Source organism: Lampris incognitus, chromosome 14, assembly GCF_029633865.1.
Source record: "Lampris incognitus isolate fLamInc1 chromosome 14, fLamInc1.hap2, whole genome shotgun sequence".
NCBI classification, from domain to species: Eukaryota; Metazoa; Chordata; class Actinopteri; order Lampriformes; family Lampridae; genus Lampris; species Lampris incognitus.
Genome location: NC_079224.1, coordinates 11,019,163 through 11,033,841, shown reverse-complemented (window position 1 = coordinate 11,033,841; position 14,679 = coordinate 11,019,163). Strand labels below are relative to the sequence as shown.

At 48.2% G+C, this 14,679-nt stretch overlaps 1 protein-coding gene across 2 annotated transcripts in view; it reads right to left on the bottom strand.

Moving 5' to 3' along the window:
• st6galnac3 (ST6 (alpha-N-acetyl-neuraminyl-2,3-beta-galactosyl-1,3)-N-acetylgalactosaminide alpha-2,6-sialyltransferase 3) overlaps nt 1-13,247 on the bottom strand; it is a 95,577-nt gene extending 82,330 nt beyond the window's left edge. For both annotated transcript variants that reach the window (XM_056292847.1, XM_056292848.1), the window contains exon 1: nt 13,065-13,247. In XM_056292847.1, coding sequence (XP_056148822.1) covers nt 13,065-13,082 — 18 coding nt within the window. In that variant the 5' untranslated portion in view covers nt 13,083-13,247. The remainder of the gene's footprint in view (nt 1-13,064) is intronic.
• Nucleotides 13,248-14,679: the final 1,432 nt, after the last annotated feature.

The following is a 14,679-nucleotide window of genomic DNA, read 5'->3' as shown; positions in this document are numbered from 1 at the left end:
CCACTTACTTTCTTTTTTTATTATTCTTTTTTTAATACTCACCGTCACCTGCTTTGGCAACATTTTAATGTATCGTGCCAGTAAAGCACTACTGAATTAAAAAAAACTGAGCGAGAGACAACGAGAGACAGAGGGAGAGCGGGAGACAGAGAGAGAGCGGGAGACAGAGGGAGAGGGAGAGACAGAGGGAGAGCGGGAGACAGAGGGAGAGAGAGAGACAGAGGGAGAGACAGAGGGAGAGAACAAGACAGAGAGAGAGACAGAGAGACAGAGAGAGAGAGAGAGAGAGAGAGAGAGAGAGAGAGAGAGAGAGAGAGAGAGAGAGAGAGAGACACACACACACAGAGACAGAGGGAGAGACAGAGGGAGAGCGGGAGACAGAGAGAGAGCGGGAGACAGGGAGAGGGAGAGACAGAGGGAGAGCGGGAGACAGAGGGAGAGAGAGAGACAGGGAGAGGGAGAGAGAGAGACAGGGAGAGACAGAGGGAGAGAACAAGACAGAGAGAGACACAGAGAGAGAGAGAGAGAGAGAGAGAGAGAGAGAGAGAGAGAGAGAGAGAGAGACAGAGAGAGAGAGACAAAGAGAGAGAGAGACACACACACACAGAGAGAGACAGAGGGAGAGAACAAGACAGAGAGAGAGACACAGAGAGAGAGAGAGAGAGACAGAGAGAGAGAGACACAGAGAGAGAGAGAGACACAGAGAGACACAGAGAGAGACAGAGGGAGAGAACAAGACAGAGACACAGAGAGAGAGAGAGAGAGAGAGAGAGAGAGAGAGAGAGAGAGAGAGAGAGAGAGAGAGACACAGAGAGACAGAGAGACACAGAGAGAGAGAGAGAACAAGACAGAGAGAGAGACAGAGAGAGAGAGAGAGAGAGAGAGAGAGAGAGAGAGAGAGAGAGAGAGAGAGAGAGAGAGAGAGAGACAGAGAGAGACAGAGAGACAGAGAGACAGAGAGAGAGACAGAGGGAGAGAACAAGACAGAGACACACACAGAGAGAGAGAGAGAGAGACAGAGAGACACAGAAAGAGACAGAGGGAGAGAACAAGACAGAGAGAGAGACACAGAGAGAGAGAGAGAGAGACACAGAGAGACACAGAGAGAGACAGAGGGAGAGGGAGAGACAGAGGGAGAGCGGGAGACAGAGGGAGAGAGAGAGACAGAGGGAGAGACAGAGGGAGAGAACAAGACAGAGAGAGAGAGACACACAGAGAGAGAGAGAGACAGAGAGAGAGAGTGAGAGAGAGAGCGAGAGCAATTGTCTGTGAATGCGTCCATGTGCTATGCGTCCTTCTTTTTCCAAAGCCCACAGCACAGACAGAGGCCAAGACTTGGAAAAAGCCCAGCATGTCACCATAATTCTGGCACGGGATGAAAATATATCATAACTTGGCGAGGCTTCAAAACGAGCTAAAACAACAACAACAACAACAGTGTGGAGGGAGCGGGCGTGTCGCAGGGCTTTCAGCTGGACAACACTAATGCAATTACAGGGATTTTCTGCCTGCTCAGAGGCCTGGTTCAAGGGCGGAGTAGAGCGAGCTCAAGGCCTGCTGCACCAAGTCAGCCGTAACTTGGGGCTACGGCCATGCCCCAGTCTTGCCAACTCGCTGTCGGCACATAACGTCGGCAATAACACACACAGGATTACACCGGCACGGCTGACTGTTTGAGGAGAGAGATCAAGGTTGTTTCACACGTCTGAAGGAGCCCCAACTGGATCAAATCGAGCTTTACCGGCTCGGGTTCAAAAATTACTCGGGGCAAGAAAGCGGCAAAGATGAGAAACGGAAAAAAAAAAAAAAAAAAACACAAAGCAGCATTTTCATGTGCTGTGTTGATCTTTCGCTCGCCCCCGCCACGGGGGAGGTCACTCATCGGGGATTCGGTGTCAGGCATAAGGACACTGCAACCGGGCAACACTGGAGGTCAAACCCTGGCCTCCTTCCCTACCCGCTATTCCACCTTACTGCCCTATCGACTGTCTGTAACTTAGGAGTCTTTATTTTTTGCCAGCTCAGTATTTTATGACAAACATGATCCCTCGGGCAAAATTCCTCAGGTAGTACCTAAATCAGTGGAGAATATCAGCTAGCTCCTACCGAACCCGGCCCTTCCCTTCTGGGCCGTTCGATTGCTCTGTGCCAATGCGCAAAGCGGGGCTTGCCAAATGTACAATAAACAGCGAGGCCTTGCCAAGTGGACAATGTGCAGCTGGGCCTTGCCAAGTGTTATCCAGCAGCGGAGCAACAACACGCTGCCACGAATCCAGCTGAATAAAAGCCCCCTGACGTTGAAGCCCTCTCAGGACAGCAGAGAAATTAACCGAGGTTAAGGGCGTAAATTCGCTTAAAAGCTGATAAAATGCCCTTGAATTAATCATAGGTCCTGGAAATGCCCTTGGCAAAGAGGGAGAGGACGGAAGAGAAGTTAAGCGAGTTGTGTATCCACAGAACATCATAATTCCAACATTAATGTGACAGCTTTTCACTGTTTCATCAAGGGTATTGATCAAACTGCACCATAAAACTTCAAGTCCCCGGCGAAAGTTAAGTTCCTGCCCTGCTACGAGGTAAAATCACAGCTATGTAAGGCGCACCCATCTCGGTACGGCTGGGCAATAATTAAAAATGATTGTTTCAGTGTCTTCCAGTACGATTGTATCTGGATGACATTCGGATATGTTGTGCAATTATCAGAACCGTCACATGGGCGGTGCAAAGTGTGCAGCTGCACAGGGCCTCGCCCCTCGCTCCTCTAGGGCCTCGCACCTGGCCTGCTATCCTGCAGTTCTTTTTTTAAACCAGCATTTTTTTACAACTGTTCTTGGCCCAACATGCTTCTAATACGAAATTCCTGTGTCAACTCCACTATGCACAGTCAAGGTCACATGAAAAAAACAAAACTTAACAAATCATTCAGTTTTTTTCATTTTCAATATTACATCGCTGCGTAGTGCACGCTCCATCCCGCTGCTCAATGCGAGGGAGAGCGGGAAACAATGTCGGCTGCACAAGAGCACGACCGATTTCGTAAACGAGGGGGTGTCGAGGTGCTGAGAAAAGAAAGACAAAAGAAAAATAAGGAAGAATTTGATGAATCACTGCGAGCATCGCTGGATAAAACTGTCAAAGCTAGCGGGTGCAGGTGACTGCGACTGTAGGCTACCGGACTGTAATGACCGGTCTGAAAAATGGTCTAAAATCTGACCGAAATGTAGGCTACTGACCTGGAATATTGAAATGTAACATATTTCAACATGCCAAGTAAAGGTCACTTTATTTTGGCATGCTGATGATGTAAAGCCAATAGTATTACACTTAAGTTTTTTCCTATGAAAGACTATCGTAGCAAAAAGTCATAGCTGAGACTATGTGCATGATGATGCTGTATTATCCAGCCATCCATCCATTATCCAAACCGCTTATCCTGCTCTCAGGGTCGTGGTAGCCTATCCCAGCAGTCATTGGGCGGCAGACAGGGAGACACCCTGGACAGGCCACTAGGCCATCACAGGACCCACACACACACACATCCACACCTAGGGACAATTTAGTACAGCCGATTCACCTGACCTACGTGTCTTTGGACTGTGGGAGGAAACCGGAGCCCCCGCAGAAAACCCACGCAGACACAGGGAGAACATGCAAACTCCACACAGAGGACGACCCGGGACGACCACCAAGGTTGGACTACCTCGGGGCTCGAACCCAGGACCTTCTTGCTGTGAGGCGACCGCACTAACCACTGCACCACCCTGCCGCCCGCTGTATTATTCTACTTGTTAAAAATGTATAGCACTGAGATTACATGTGCCGTAGTACTAGCATAGCGGTGTGCAGTACTAGAATAGCTGTGTGCTGTAGTACTAGAATAGCTGTGTGCAGTACTAGAATAGCTGTGTGCTGTAGTACTAGAATAGCTGTGTGCAGTACTAGAATGGCTGTGCTGTAGTACTAGAATAGCTGTGTGCAGTACTAGAATAGCTGTGTGCTGTAGTACTAGAATAGCTGTGTGCAGTACTAGAATAGCTGTGTGCTGTAGTACTAGAATAGCTGTGTGCAGTACTAGAATAGCTGTGTGCTGTAGTACTAGAATAGCTGTGTGCAGTACTAGAATGGCTGTGTGCAGTACTAGAATGGCTTTGTGCAGTAGAACTAGAATAGCTGTGTGCGTGTGACCATGACTCATACTTATGCATGTTAATGAGCAGGGCCTCGCACGTCAAGTTCGCACAGGGCCTCACACCCCCCCTGCCATGGCCCTGGCAATTATATATTGTCATATTGTGCACTGTGGTTCACAGGTTTGTCGTCTAAATTAATGATAAGGAGAATCTGTTACCTAGAATTCCTCACAAAACGAGGTATGAAATATTTGAGAGAGCATTATTCAAAAAACTGGTTTTGGTTTGATGTTATACTTAACATCCATTTCTGCATTTTACTCATGTTTATATTCCCCCCCCCCCTTTTTCTCCCCGATTGTATCCGGCTAATTACCCCACTCTTCCGAGCCGTCCCGATTGCTGCTCCACCCCTTCTGCCGATCCAGGGAGTGCTGCAGACTACCACATGCCTCCTCTGATAAATGTGAAGTCACCAGCTGCTTCTTTTCACCTGACAGTGAGGAATTTCACCACGCTATTCACCCCAGTTCTCCCCCCCGCCCCCAAACAGGCCCCCCGACCGACCAGAGGAGGCGCTAGTGTGGCGACCAGGACACATACCCTTCACTGGCTCCAAGTCCACTCTCAGCCAAATCAACAATCACCATCGATGGCACTACTATCTCACCTTCCTCCCAGGCATGCAAACTTGGTGTGATCCTTGATCCCACCCTCTCCCTTGAGCCACATATCGGCCAAATGGTCAAATCCTCCTTCTACCACCTTCGCAACATTGCAAAAATAAGATGCTCTCTCACACACCCTGCTGCTGAGACACTGATCCATGCCTTCATTTCCTCCCACCTTGATTACTGCAACTCACTCCTCTATGGCATCAGTGCTAGCTCTATCAAGAGACTCCAATTGGTCCAGAACGCATCTGCCCGACTTTTAACTTTCACCAAATCCTGGCACCACATCACCCCAGTCCTAAAAGACCTCCACTGGCTACCCATCTCCCACCAGATCAATTACAAAATTCTGGTTCTTACTTATAGAGCCCTTCACAAACTGGCTCCCCCATACCTCACCAACCCCCCCCCCCACCACCACCACCACCACCACCCCTCTCGGTCCCTCAGATCCACCTCAGACTCCCTTCTCTCTACCCCCAGGTCCAACCTCCGCAGCTTTGGTGACCAAGCCTTCTCCAGGGCAGCTCTCAGGCTCTGGAACTCACTCCCCAAAATCATGAGAGACTCAGAATCCCTTCCACTCTTCCAATCCCGTCTCAAGACACACCTCTTCACCTCTTCTTGCCTTCTCGTGCCCCCCCCCCCCGTCCTCTTATCCACCCCTAATCTGAGGCAGACTAAGGACCGAGCCCTCGACCTGCTCCCTCCCCAAGCACATCAGACACTGCTGCGATCTGCCCACATTCAGGTCATTAATCAGCATTCACCTCTTCAGACTTCATCTGTGATTTATGTGATTTATGATACTTGTTTTTCTTCCCCTTTTGTATCTGTCCAAGTCGGAGAGTACTGCTGGCATCGTGTGTGGCTGCCGCTTCTCCCTCTCGTAGCCCCCCTTTCCATCCACCCCTGTATGTCTGTGGTATGTTTATCTGTTGTATTGTTTCACCCTGTTTATTGTAAAGCGACTTTGAGTGTTAGAAAAGTGCTACATAAGTTTAATTTTTTATTATTATTATTATTACCCACATGCGGCTTCCCACCCGCAGACAAGACCAATTGTGTCTGTAGGGATGCACGACCAAGCCAGAGGTAACACAGGGATTCGAACCGACGATCCCCATGTTGGTAGGCAATGGAATAGACCGCTACGCTACCCGGACACCCTCATGCTTATATTCTTATATTTATATTGTTTATGTTACCTATGTTTATGTCACGTTTATGCCTATATTTTATATTTTGTCTTTTACTGTAAAGCACATTGAGCTTGCTTGTAATGAAACTGCACACAGATATGCTAGCTTTCTTGTTTGGTGGCAATGGCAATTCTATATAAATAAAACTGCCATTGCCACCAAACAGTTCGATGGGATGAACCTCATCTCGATTCTTAAAACACGATATTTTTGCATTCGTGAGCATATATCGTGTTATTTATCAATATCATGTGAAATTCCCTATGATTATTATGACTACATTTGGGCACAAATAGGCTCACTCAGCTCAAAGCCATAAAACCACATAGTCTCATCTAGCTTCATCTACCAGTAGTCTCTACACTATTGATACACAGCCGTCTACACAGGATGGGACAATTCCACGCCGACTGCAGCAGAAGCGCCCGTGTTTTGGCACGTCCCCTCGAGGATCATGTCCCGACTAAGGCAACGCTCCAACACACAGCCAGAGCTATCGGAGCAGGATGATGCCGCCTAATCACTTGGGATCGTCCATCTTGGCTCAGTCTAGGAGCCACCGATTGTGTTGATGTGCTTGCTGGCACTCAGTCTCGATCCAAGTGTGGGAAGCTCACATCTTACTGGTGATTCAAGTGTTAAGAGGTCGGCTTTAATCCCAACACAGTGAGACCCTGTAATCCCTGCAGAACTGTTCACCTAAGGGCCGCTGTCTATGCGATCCAGCAGGTCTGGTTGAAAGAGTAACACTCTGGCCCACTTGGCAGCGGGCAAATTATCCTCACCTCCATAATCCTGCTGAAATAAAATTAGGTACCTGGATTCTTTGCAGATTTACTGTGCATTTGCAGCAAAGAACATTTTCATTTCACTGCACTCGGGACTTGTACTTGTGTGTATGTGACAAAGAAAACTCTTGAATCTTGAGAACACAGTTTTCTCTTGAAAGAGAGAAGAGTACAGTAGAATTGTGTGTAAAATGCAGATTAAGAGTGTTAAGATCCGTAAATTGAAGTATAACTTCCATACAATAATAAGTTTCGGTCCCTTTAATTGATTAACTGGTCTAATATCATTTCTTCAAGTTTGATAAGATTCAAATAAAGGAGCGAAGTTGTGTCACTCCTAACCTGACTAAGTTTTGATGCCCACAGCAACATGGCGTACAGTAAGCGCTGATTCCCTGTCTGTGGGAGGGGATCCACCAGAGTCATGGGATGATTATGCAGGATCAAGAGATGATTAATGCAATCTGGAGAAAAAAAACATAATTTACTCACAAATTTAATGCCATGTTCTTAATCTTTGCCTTAAACACTTCTTTCTCTTTACATGTGAAAACATCAATACCAGCAGCTTTGAGTCTTGTTCAAATAAATAAACAAGTACAATGGACCGATAAGGAGAAATATGTGTCATAGTTTACCATTCTGTATGTTTTAAGCTTGCTACAAGGCATCAAAAGGAGGCATCGATTTGCCTTTAGGCATCATAAACTGTTCAGAATCAACGCCTTAAAGCATCTGGATTAGTGACTGGGGGGTTTTTGTTGGGGATGACGTTCTCAGCTAAGTCAAAAGCTAAGAATTAGGGGGGCTACAGGAATCATCTCATCTCATCTCATCTCATCATCATCAGCTGCTTCTCCGGGGTTGGGTCGCGGTGACAGCAAGTGAAGTAGGGCACTCCAGACACCTCTCTCCCCAGCAACGCCCTCCAGCGTCTCCTGGGGGATCTCAAGGCGTTCCCAGGACAGATTGGACATGTAGTCCCTCCAGCGAGTTCTGGGTCTACCCCGGGGTCTCCTCCCAGTTGGATGTGCCCAGAAGACCTCCAAAGGAAGGCGCCCAGGAGGCATCCTAATTAGATGCCCAAAACACCTCAACTGGCTCCTTTCGACGTGAAGGAGCAGCAGCTCTACTCCGAGCTCCCTCCGGATGTCCGAGCCCCTCACCCTCTCTCTAAGGCTGAGCCCAGACACCCTATGGAGGAAACTCATTTCAGCCACTTGTATCCGCGATCTCACCCTTTCAGTCACTACCCAAAGCTCATGAACATAGGTGGGGGTTTGATGGAAGACTGAATGGTAAATTGAGAGCTTTGCCTTCCGGCTCAGCTCCCTCTTCACCACAATGGTCTGGTACAACGTCCGCATTACTGCTGATGCTGCACCAATCTGCCTGTCAATCTCCCGCTCCATCCTAACCTCACTCGTGAACAAGACCCCGAGATACTTGAACTCCTTCACTTGAGGCAACAACTCATCCCCAACCCGGAGGGAGCAATCCACCATTTTCCAGTAAAGAACCATGGCCTCAGATTTGGAGGTGCTGACTTTCATCCCAGCCATTTTACACTCAGCTGCAAACCGCCCCAGTGCGCGCTGGAAGTTGTGTTCTGATGAAGCCAACAAAACCACATCATCTGCGAAGTGCAGCGACGCAATTCTGAGGTTCCCAAAACAGACATACTCTTCACCTTGGCTATGCCTTGAGATCTTGTCCATGAATATCACAAACAGAATCGGAGACAAGGGACAACCTTGGCGGAGTCCGACACCCACCGAAAACGGAAAACGTGTTTGACTTTGTGCCGAGAATGTGGACACAGCTCTCACTTTCGTTATACAAGGACCGGATAGCTTGTAGCAACTGCCCCGGTACCCCATACTCCCGCAGTACCCCCCCACACACACACAGAGTGCTCTGGGGTACACCGTTGTAAGCCTTCTCCAAGTCCACAAAACACATGTAGAGTGGCTGGTCAAACTCCCGCCTCCCTGAGCACTTCCACAAGGGTAAAGAGTTGGTCCGTTGTTCCATGGCCAGGACGGAATTCGCATTGTTCCTCCTGGATCCGAGGTTCGGCAACCGGTCAGAGCCTCCTTTCCAGTAACCAAGAGTAGACTTTGCCAGGGAGGCTGAGCAGTGTGACGCCCCGATAATTGGAGCACACCCTCCAGGGTGTGGGAGGAGTTCAGCGAGGCTATGGCTACGGGAATCTTCACTTTTAAAGCCTTTACTTGAATAGGATATTTGAGAAGGACAGAAAGTATAGGGTGCAGAGAAGTCCTGAGCCAGATGCAGACTGAGGATGCTCCGATCAGGCCTCATCTCATATGGTGCATGTATCTGGGTGAGCCACAAGAGCACACCCCGAGAACAATCACTTTAGAATGAAGAGGAAGTTTTTACATCTATCCTATAATCAAAAACTGATAGGGACTATGACATATTTCACCATTCATCACAGTTCCTGCAGCCGTCACATCAGCAGGTTAACAACCACACTTCAATTTGAGTGTTTAACTGAAGTATGATCCGGATGTTTTTATTGGAGGTTTGAACTGGGACACTGCAGCTTTGAATCCCCCTCCTGCCAATGCATAGTAATAACACAGGCTTATGGTCAGCACATCAGTGCTGGCATCACCCCCCCCCCCATCATCAAGGGGGGGTACAACATCCTAGCATAAAATTGAAAGACCTGGGATTTAGACCACCTGGTTGATATCGCTGGCGATTTAACAATTATCAAGGAAAGCCTTCAATCTCCCCACCACACTGATGACATTCCCTCCCTGTGCAGCTCTCCGCAAGAGGTGTGAGCCTGAGAAGCCCCCCTCCTTACTACTGCAACTGTGTATGGATTACAGCTGGGTTCTGGGGGGAGGTTATCACTCTTACCACCGCAGATAAGCTAACCCAGCTCCGGCCTCCGTGTGTGCCTGTGTGTGTGTGCGTGAGTGTGTGTGTGTGTTTGCACAACAGATGTAGGTTACATTACCATAATAAAGCAGCTACACGCTTAGTGGTGCCATGTTGCCTCAAAAGGCCTAAAAGTGAAAAGCAATGCCAAGCAACGTGACAAAGACAGTTCCTTGAGGCTTTTTAGGTTTTGTTTTTTTCAATCACAGCGGTCAGGACAGATAGATTCAGATTCAGCAAGCACAATCTAAGTATTAAACATGTAAGTCCTGCACACGATTTGAACTGAAGCACATTTGACAGTGAACTCCGTGACAAGGCTCTTCCAGCACTTTAAACTGGCAGTAGGCCTTCACTGCAATCATCGTCAGTCAAGAAGAAGTCATAAATGAATCTACCCGGGAATCAAAATGGAATCACATTGTCCTGCCGGGGCCCCGAGATAGTACCGGGCAACACTGCACAACCCATAGAATAACAGGCTGCGGGAGGAGCCAGACAAATCTCCCACAAATGAAGGGAAACAGATAAGGAGACGAATAATATGAAGGGGAATCTGAGCTTAGGTTTGATAACAGCCCCTGAATGCAAACGGGACTCTCGGGCCCGTTCCACGTCCCGACGGCGCCCCGGGCTTTCTCTGCAACTGTGGCGGGGCAGTTTTTGTCAGCCTGTCTTCTGCTGTAACATAATCACACGGGACAAGGGGAGCCGGTGAAGTGCCAGTCATTCTTGTGTGGCTTAAGAAATGGGACACTTACAACACTGAACACAGTATTTAACACACCTCTCAACACACACAAACAAGTGTGTGTGCGTTTGTGTGTGTGTGTGTGTGGGTCCATGTTCTTCCATCTTGTGTGTAAATCTGAGTGAGGGTGTGTGTATCTGCGTGTGAATGTGCATGCAAGTGTCTATGCCCACACCTTTTTTTTTTTTGTTGCTTGTTTGTTTGATGGGAATACATTTGGTCATGCATTCCTCTGTGCAGCCGCATGTGCGTTTTGCGTGCACGAGTGGGTGTGCATGTGCATGTGTGTGTGCACAAACAGACACTACCTTGTGCTTAGGGGCATGCAAAAATATGCAACGCTGGCCTTGTTATGCCATCTGCAGTTAGCAGCACCAGCGGCATCACAGCTCCTTGATGAAACATGATGGAAACCTCATTCTGAACAGGCCGATTAACAAAGCCTTCCCGAACTCAGACCCGGTTTGTTATGGGTGAACTCACTCCAATTAAAACCAGGGCAAACAAAGGGGGAACCCCCTCAAGTCAGCTCTCGTCCCGAGGTCCTTTCCCCCCCGATCATTAGCGGGAACTCGGTCACAGGCTCCGACTCCAGTAGTTCTTAATGGCGAGACGGTGGGCTTACACAAACCCCTATGCACCTGGACACACCGTCACCAACATCTGGAGCTTAGCGAAGCCTTGTTCTTAACTACAGACACTACAAGAAGAATGACGGTTATAGTGTTAACACAGCGCACATGTGATTTGATAGCTAAAGCTGTCACGGTGACTCTCACATTACTGTGCCTTTACATCCCCTCATCCATACAGAAATGTTTACATTAGGTTTACCATCCATCCATCCATCCATACCGCTTATCCTGCTCAGGGTCGCGGGGATGCTGGAGCCTATCCTAGCAGTCATTGGGCAGCACGCGCACACACACACACACACACACACACACACACACACACACACACACACACACACACACACACACACACACACACACACACACACACACACACACACCTAGGGACAATTTAGTACGGCCGAGTCACCTGACCTGAATGTCTTTGGACTGTGGGAGGAAACCAGAGCTCCCAGAGGAAACCCATGCAACATGCAAACTCCACACAGAGGACGACCCGGGATGACCCCCAAGGTTGGACTACCCCGGGGCTCGAACCCAGGACCCTTTTGCTGTGAGGCAACCGCACTAACCACTGCGCCACCGTGCTGCCACATACATACACGTCTTACATAAATACAATATGTTTGGGGAAAAAACACTGAAATTGACTACTGACTAACAACAGCAACAACAACAACAAAACAATGACAACTCAACACTTGAGCGGTAGACTAGGAGGAGGTCGTCCCACCTCCCAGTGCAGCATCAGCTGAGGGCTGTTGTTGGCATATCCAACATGTACCCTCCGTTTACTATCAACACCCGTGAGGCAAACGTGTTATTGTCAGTCGTCAACAATACAATGTGAGGAGGTGTCAGTAAGTGTGCTGTCCTAAAACAGACACACACTTGTGATAAAAATCATCTGGAAGAATGACGCCTACGTCCCAGCCCCTTTGCCAAACTGTCAACCACGCCGTTGACCGGGGTGGTGTGTGTACTGAGACCAGCGAAACGGTTTGGATCAACGCTTTGCTGTCTTGTTGGGTGTGTGTTTGGTTTCATTACGGCGAGCAAAATGAGGAAGGTGGCAGGTTAAAGGTCAGTCAGTGTAAGTTAGGAAACAAGGAAAATGTACTGGGAGCTAAATGAGACGAGTGATGGAACAAAGCTTATGTTTACAATGCAACTTGTTCCAGATGTGTGTGTGTGTGTGTGTGTGTGTGTGTGTGTGGGAGAGAGAGAGACAGACAGACAGACAGGCAGGCAGACAGGCAGACAGAGACAGACAGACAGACAGACAGACAGACAGACAGACAGAGAGGCAGACAGACAGACAGACAGAGACAGACAGACAGACAGACAGACAGACAGACAGACAGACAGACAGACAGAGAGGCAGACAGAGACAGACAGAGACAGACAGGCAGACAGAGAGACAGACAGGCAGACAGACAGGCAGACAGACAGACCGACAGAGACAGACAGACAGAGAGACAGAGAGAGACTATCTATCAGTGTATAGGTGGGAGACAAACTTTTTCTAACTTTGTCTTAATCAGCTAAGGCGCCTCAGACACTTGGCAAGACTCATGCAACACAATAACACATCCGGGTTTGTTTTTGTTCGGTTTAACTGCGCCGTAATAAGCGTCGATGGCTGCGGTCGTCCCCCGCAGAACCCACGAGCCGAGCCGGACCGGACCGGCAGTAAAAAAGCACACACACGTGTGACAGACCTAGGCCTGACTCGCCCCTTTACGTTGCCCGTCTGCACTGGCGAATCTCGAACCGGTGACCAAAAAAAACGAGCGAAAGCCCGGCGTCACTGAAAGCGAAGGACACGCGGCACCACGCACGCGCCACCTCGTCGTTCAAACATCTGTATGGCCGCACGCGAACCAAGAATGAACCACATCTGTCCCCCCCCCTCTTATCCTTCGCGGTCCCGCTAAGTGAGAAACCCCCCCCCCTCTCTCTTACCTTCCACATCCAGGCCATAATTTCTACGCAGACAATGGACGACCGCTTGCTACCGCCAGCCGAGAGCCCCCGCCGGTGTTTGTTTCGGAGGGCATTTATTTACTTGGTCAACGTCTGCGACGCAGCTGCGGCGGTGTCGTCCGCCGGGGATCATCCCCATAAATACCGTAGCGTACCGTTATTCGTCTCGTCGTCGCATTTCCCATGGAGCGGGTCGACGCTCGCCGCTACTGGCCGGCGACCGCGGCGCCCCGCCTCCCGGGTGTCATGTGACCGCGGCTGAATTTGGTACCGGTGTTCCGCCGAAATCTGTAACGCCTCAGATTCTGTGACCCTGCCTTTAAAAACCGCTCTTTTTCGGCCACCTGCCCCCCCCGATGCTGATCCTAATCTCAACCAATCCAAATTAATTTTAACCATCTTGAACATTATGGCTAAATTCAACCTTATGTGAAAGGCCGTTTCCTGGTCGAAAGAGAGCGTTGTAGCGGGAGGGTCACATAATCTGAGGGGCCACACATTTTGGTGCACCACCGGCAAACAGTATGGCTGTTACTTGGTACCCTGATCCTGATCAAACCCTTTAAAGTGATGTGTGGTTTGCAGGGCTGCGTGTAGAGAAAACACGCGTGATGCTGTATACACAGTTATAATGCTTCACAAATGTAGATATTTCCCTAGTTGCCCATCTAAAAACAGTGAAGCGTAGCGTCACCTCATAACATCTCTGATGCTTTGATAAAGGCTGCTCTGGAATTTATTAAAAAAAATAATCATAGTATAATTTTAAATTGTCAGTCTCTGTCAGTATTCTTGGTGTTAACTGTGAGTCTATGGCAGAAATCAACTATCAAGTCAGTCTCACAGACCACATGTTGTGGGGCCGGGGGGATTTATAGTTTAAATTTCTCAAAAAGGAAGGAAAGAGACATTTTATGTTTCAATGGCTACCTGTGTGACACATGAATAAAAGACAAAGTTTAGTTCAGTTATCTGCAATTGGTACTGATCCTTTAAGATGCAGTCTGATGGCATAACAGTTTGTTTAACACACACTTTTTAACGCTGGTTAACACAGTGTTGTTTCACTATCATATGTGATATATGCTATATAAACATGCTGCTGTATATATATGTGTGTATGTATGTATGTATATATATATATACATAGCACAAAAAGTAAGGAAATGTGTGTTTGGTAGAGTATTTCTTTGTTGTAACAATGCTTCTTGGCAATAAATCTTATCCCGTTGGAAAACCTGTTTATTTGCCTTTTAAATGGGGCCACATGTGTAAGGAACATGCATTTGTGGGATGAGCAGCAGAGCTGAGTATGTGGGTTGCGCCCATGAAAAATTTGCCAAATCTTCTCTGCCAGTGTATCCAAACAGCTTATTTTGCTGCTGCTATTGACTCTTGTTTTGAGCTTCTGGTCCCCCAGGTGCTGACAATCAGGTGCCTGATATAAGATTTACTGCCAAGAAGCATTGTTACAACAAAGACATAATCTACCAAACACACATTTCCTTCTTTTTGTGCTAAGTTTATATATATATATGTGTGTGTGTGTGTGTGTGTGTGTGTGTGTGTGTGTGTGTGTGTGTGTGTGTGTGTG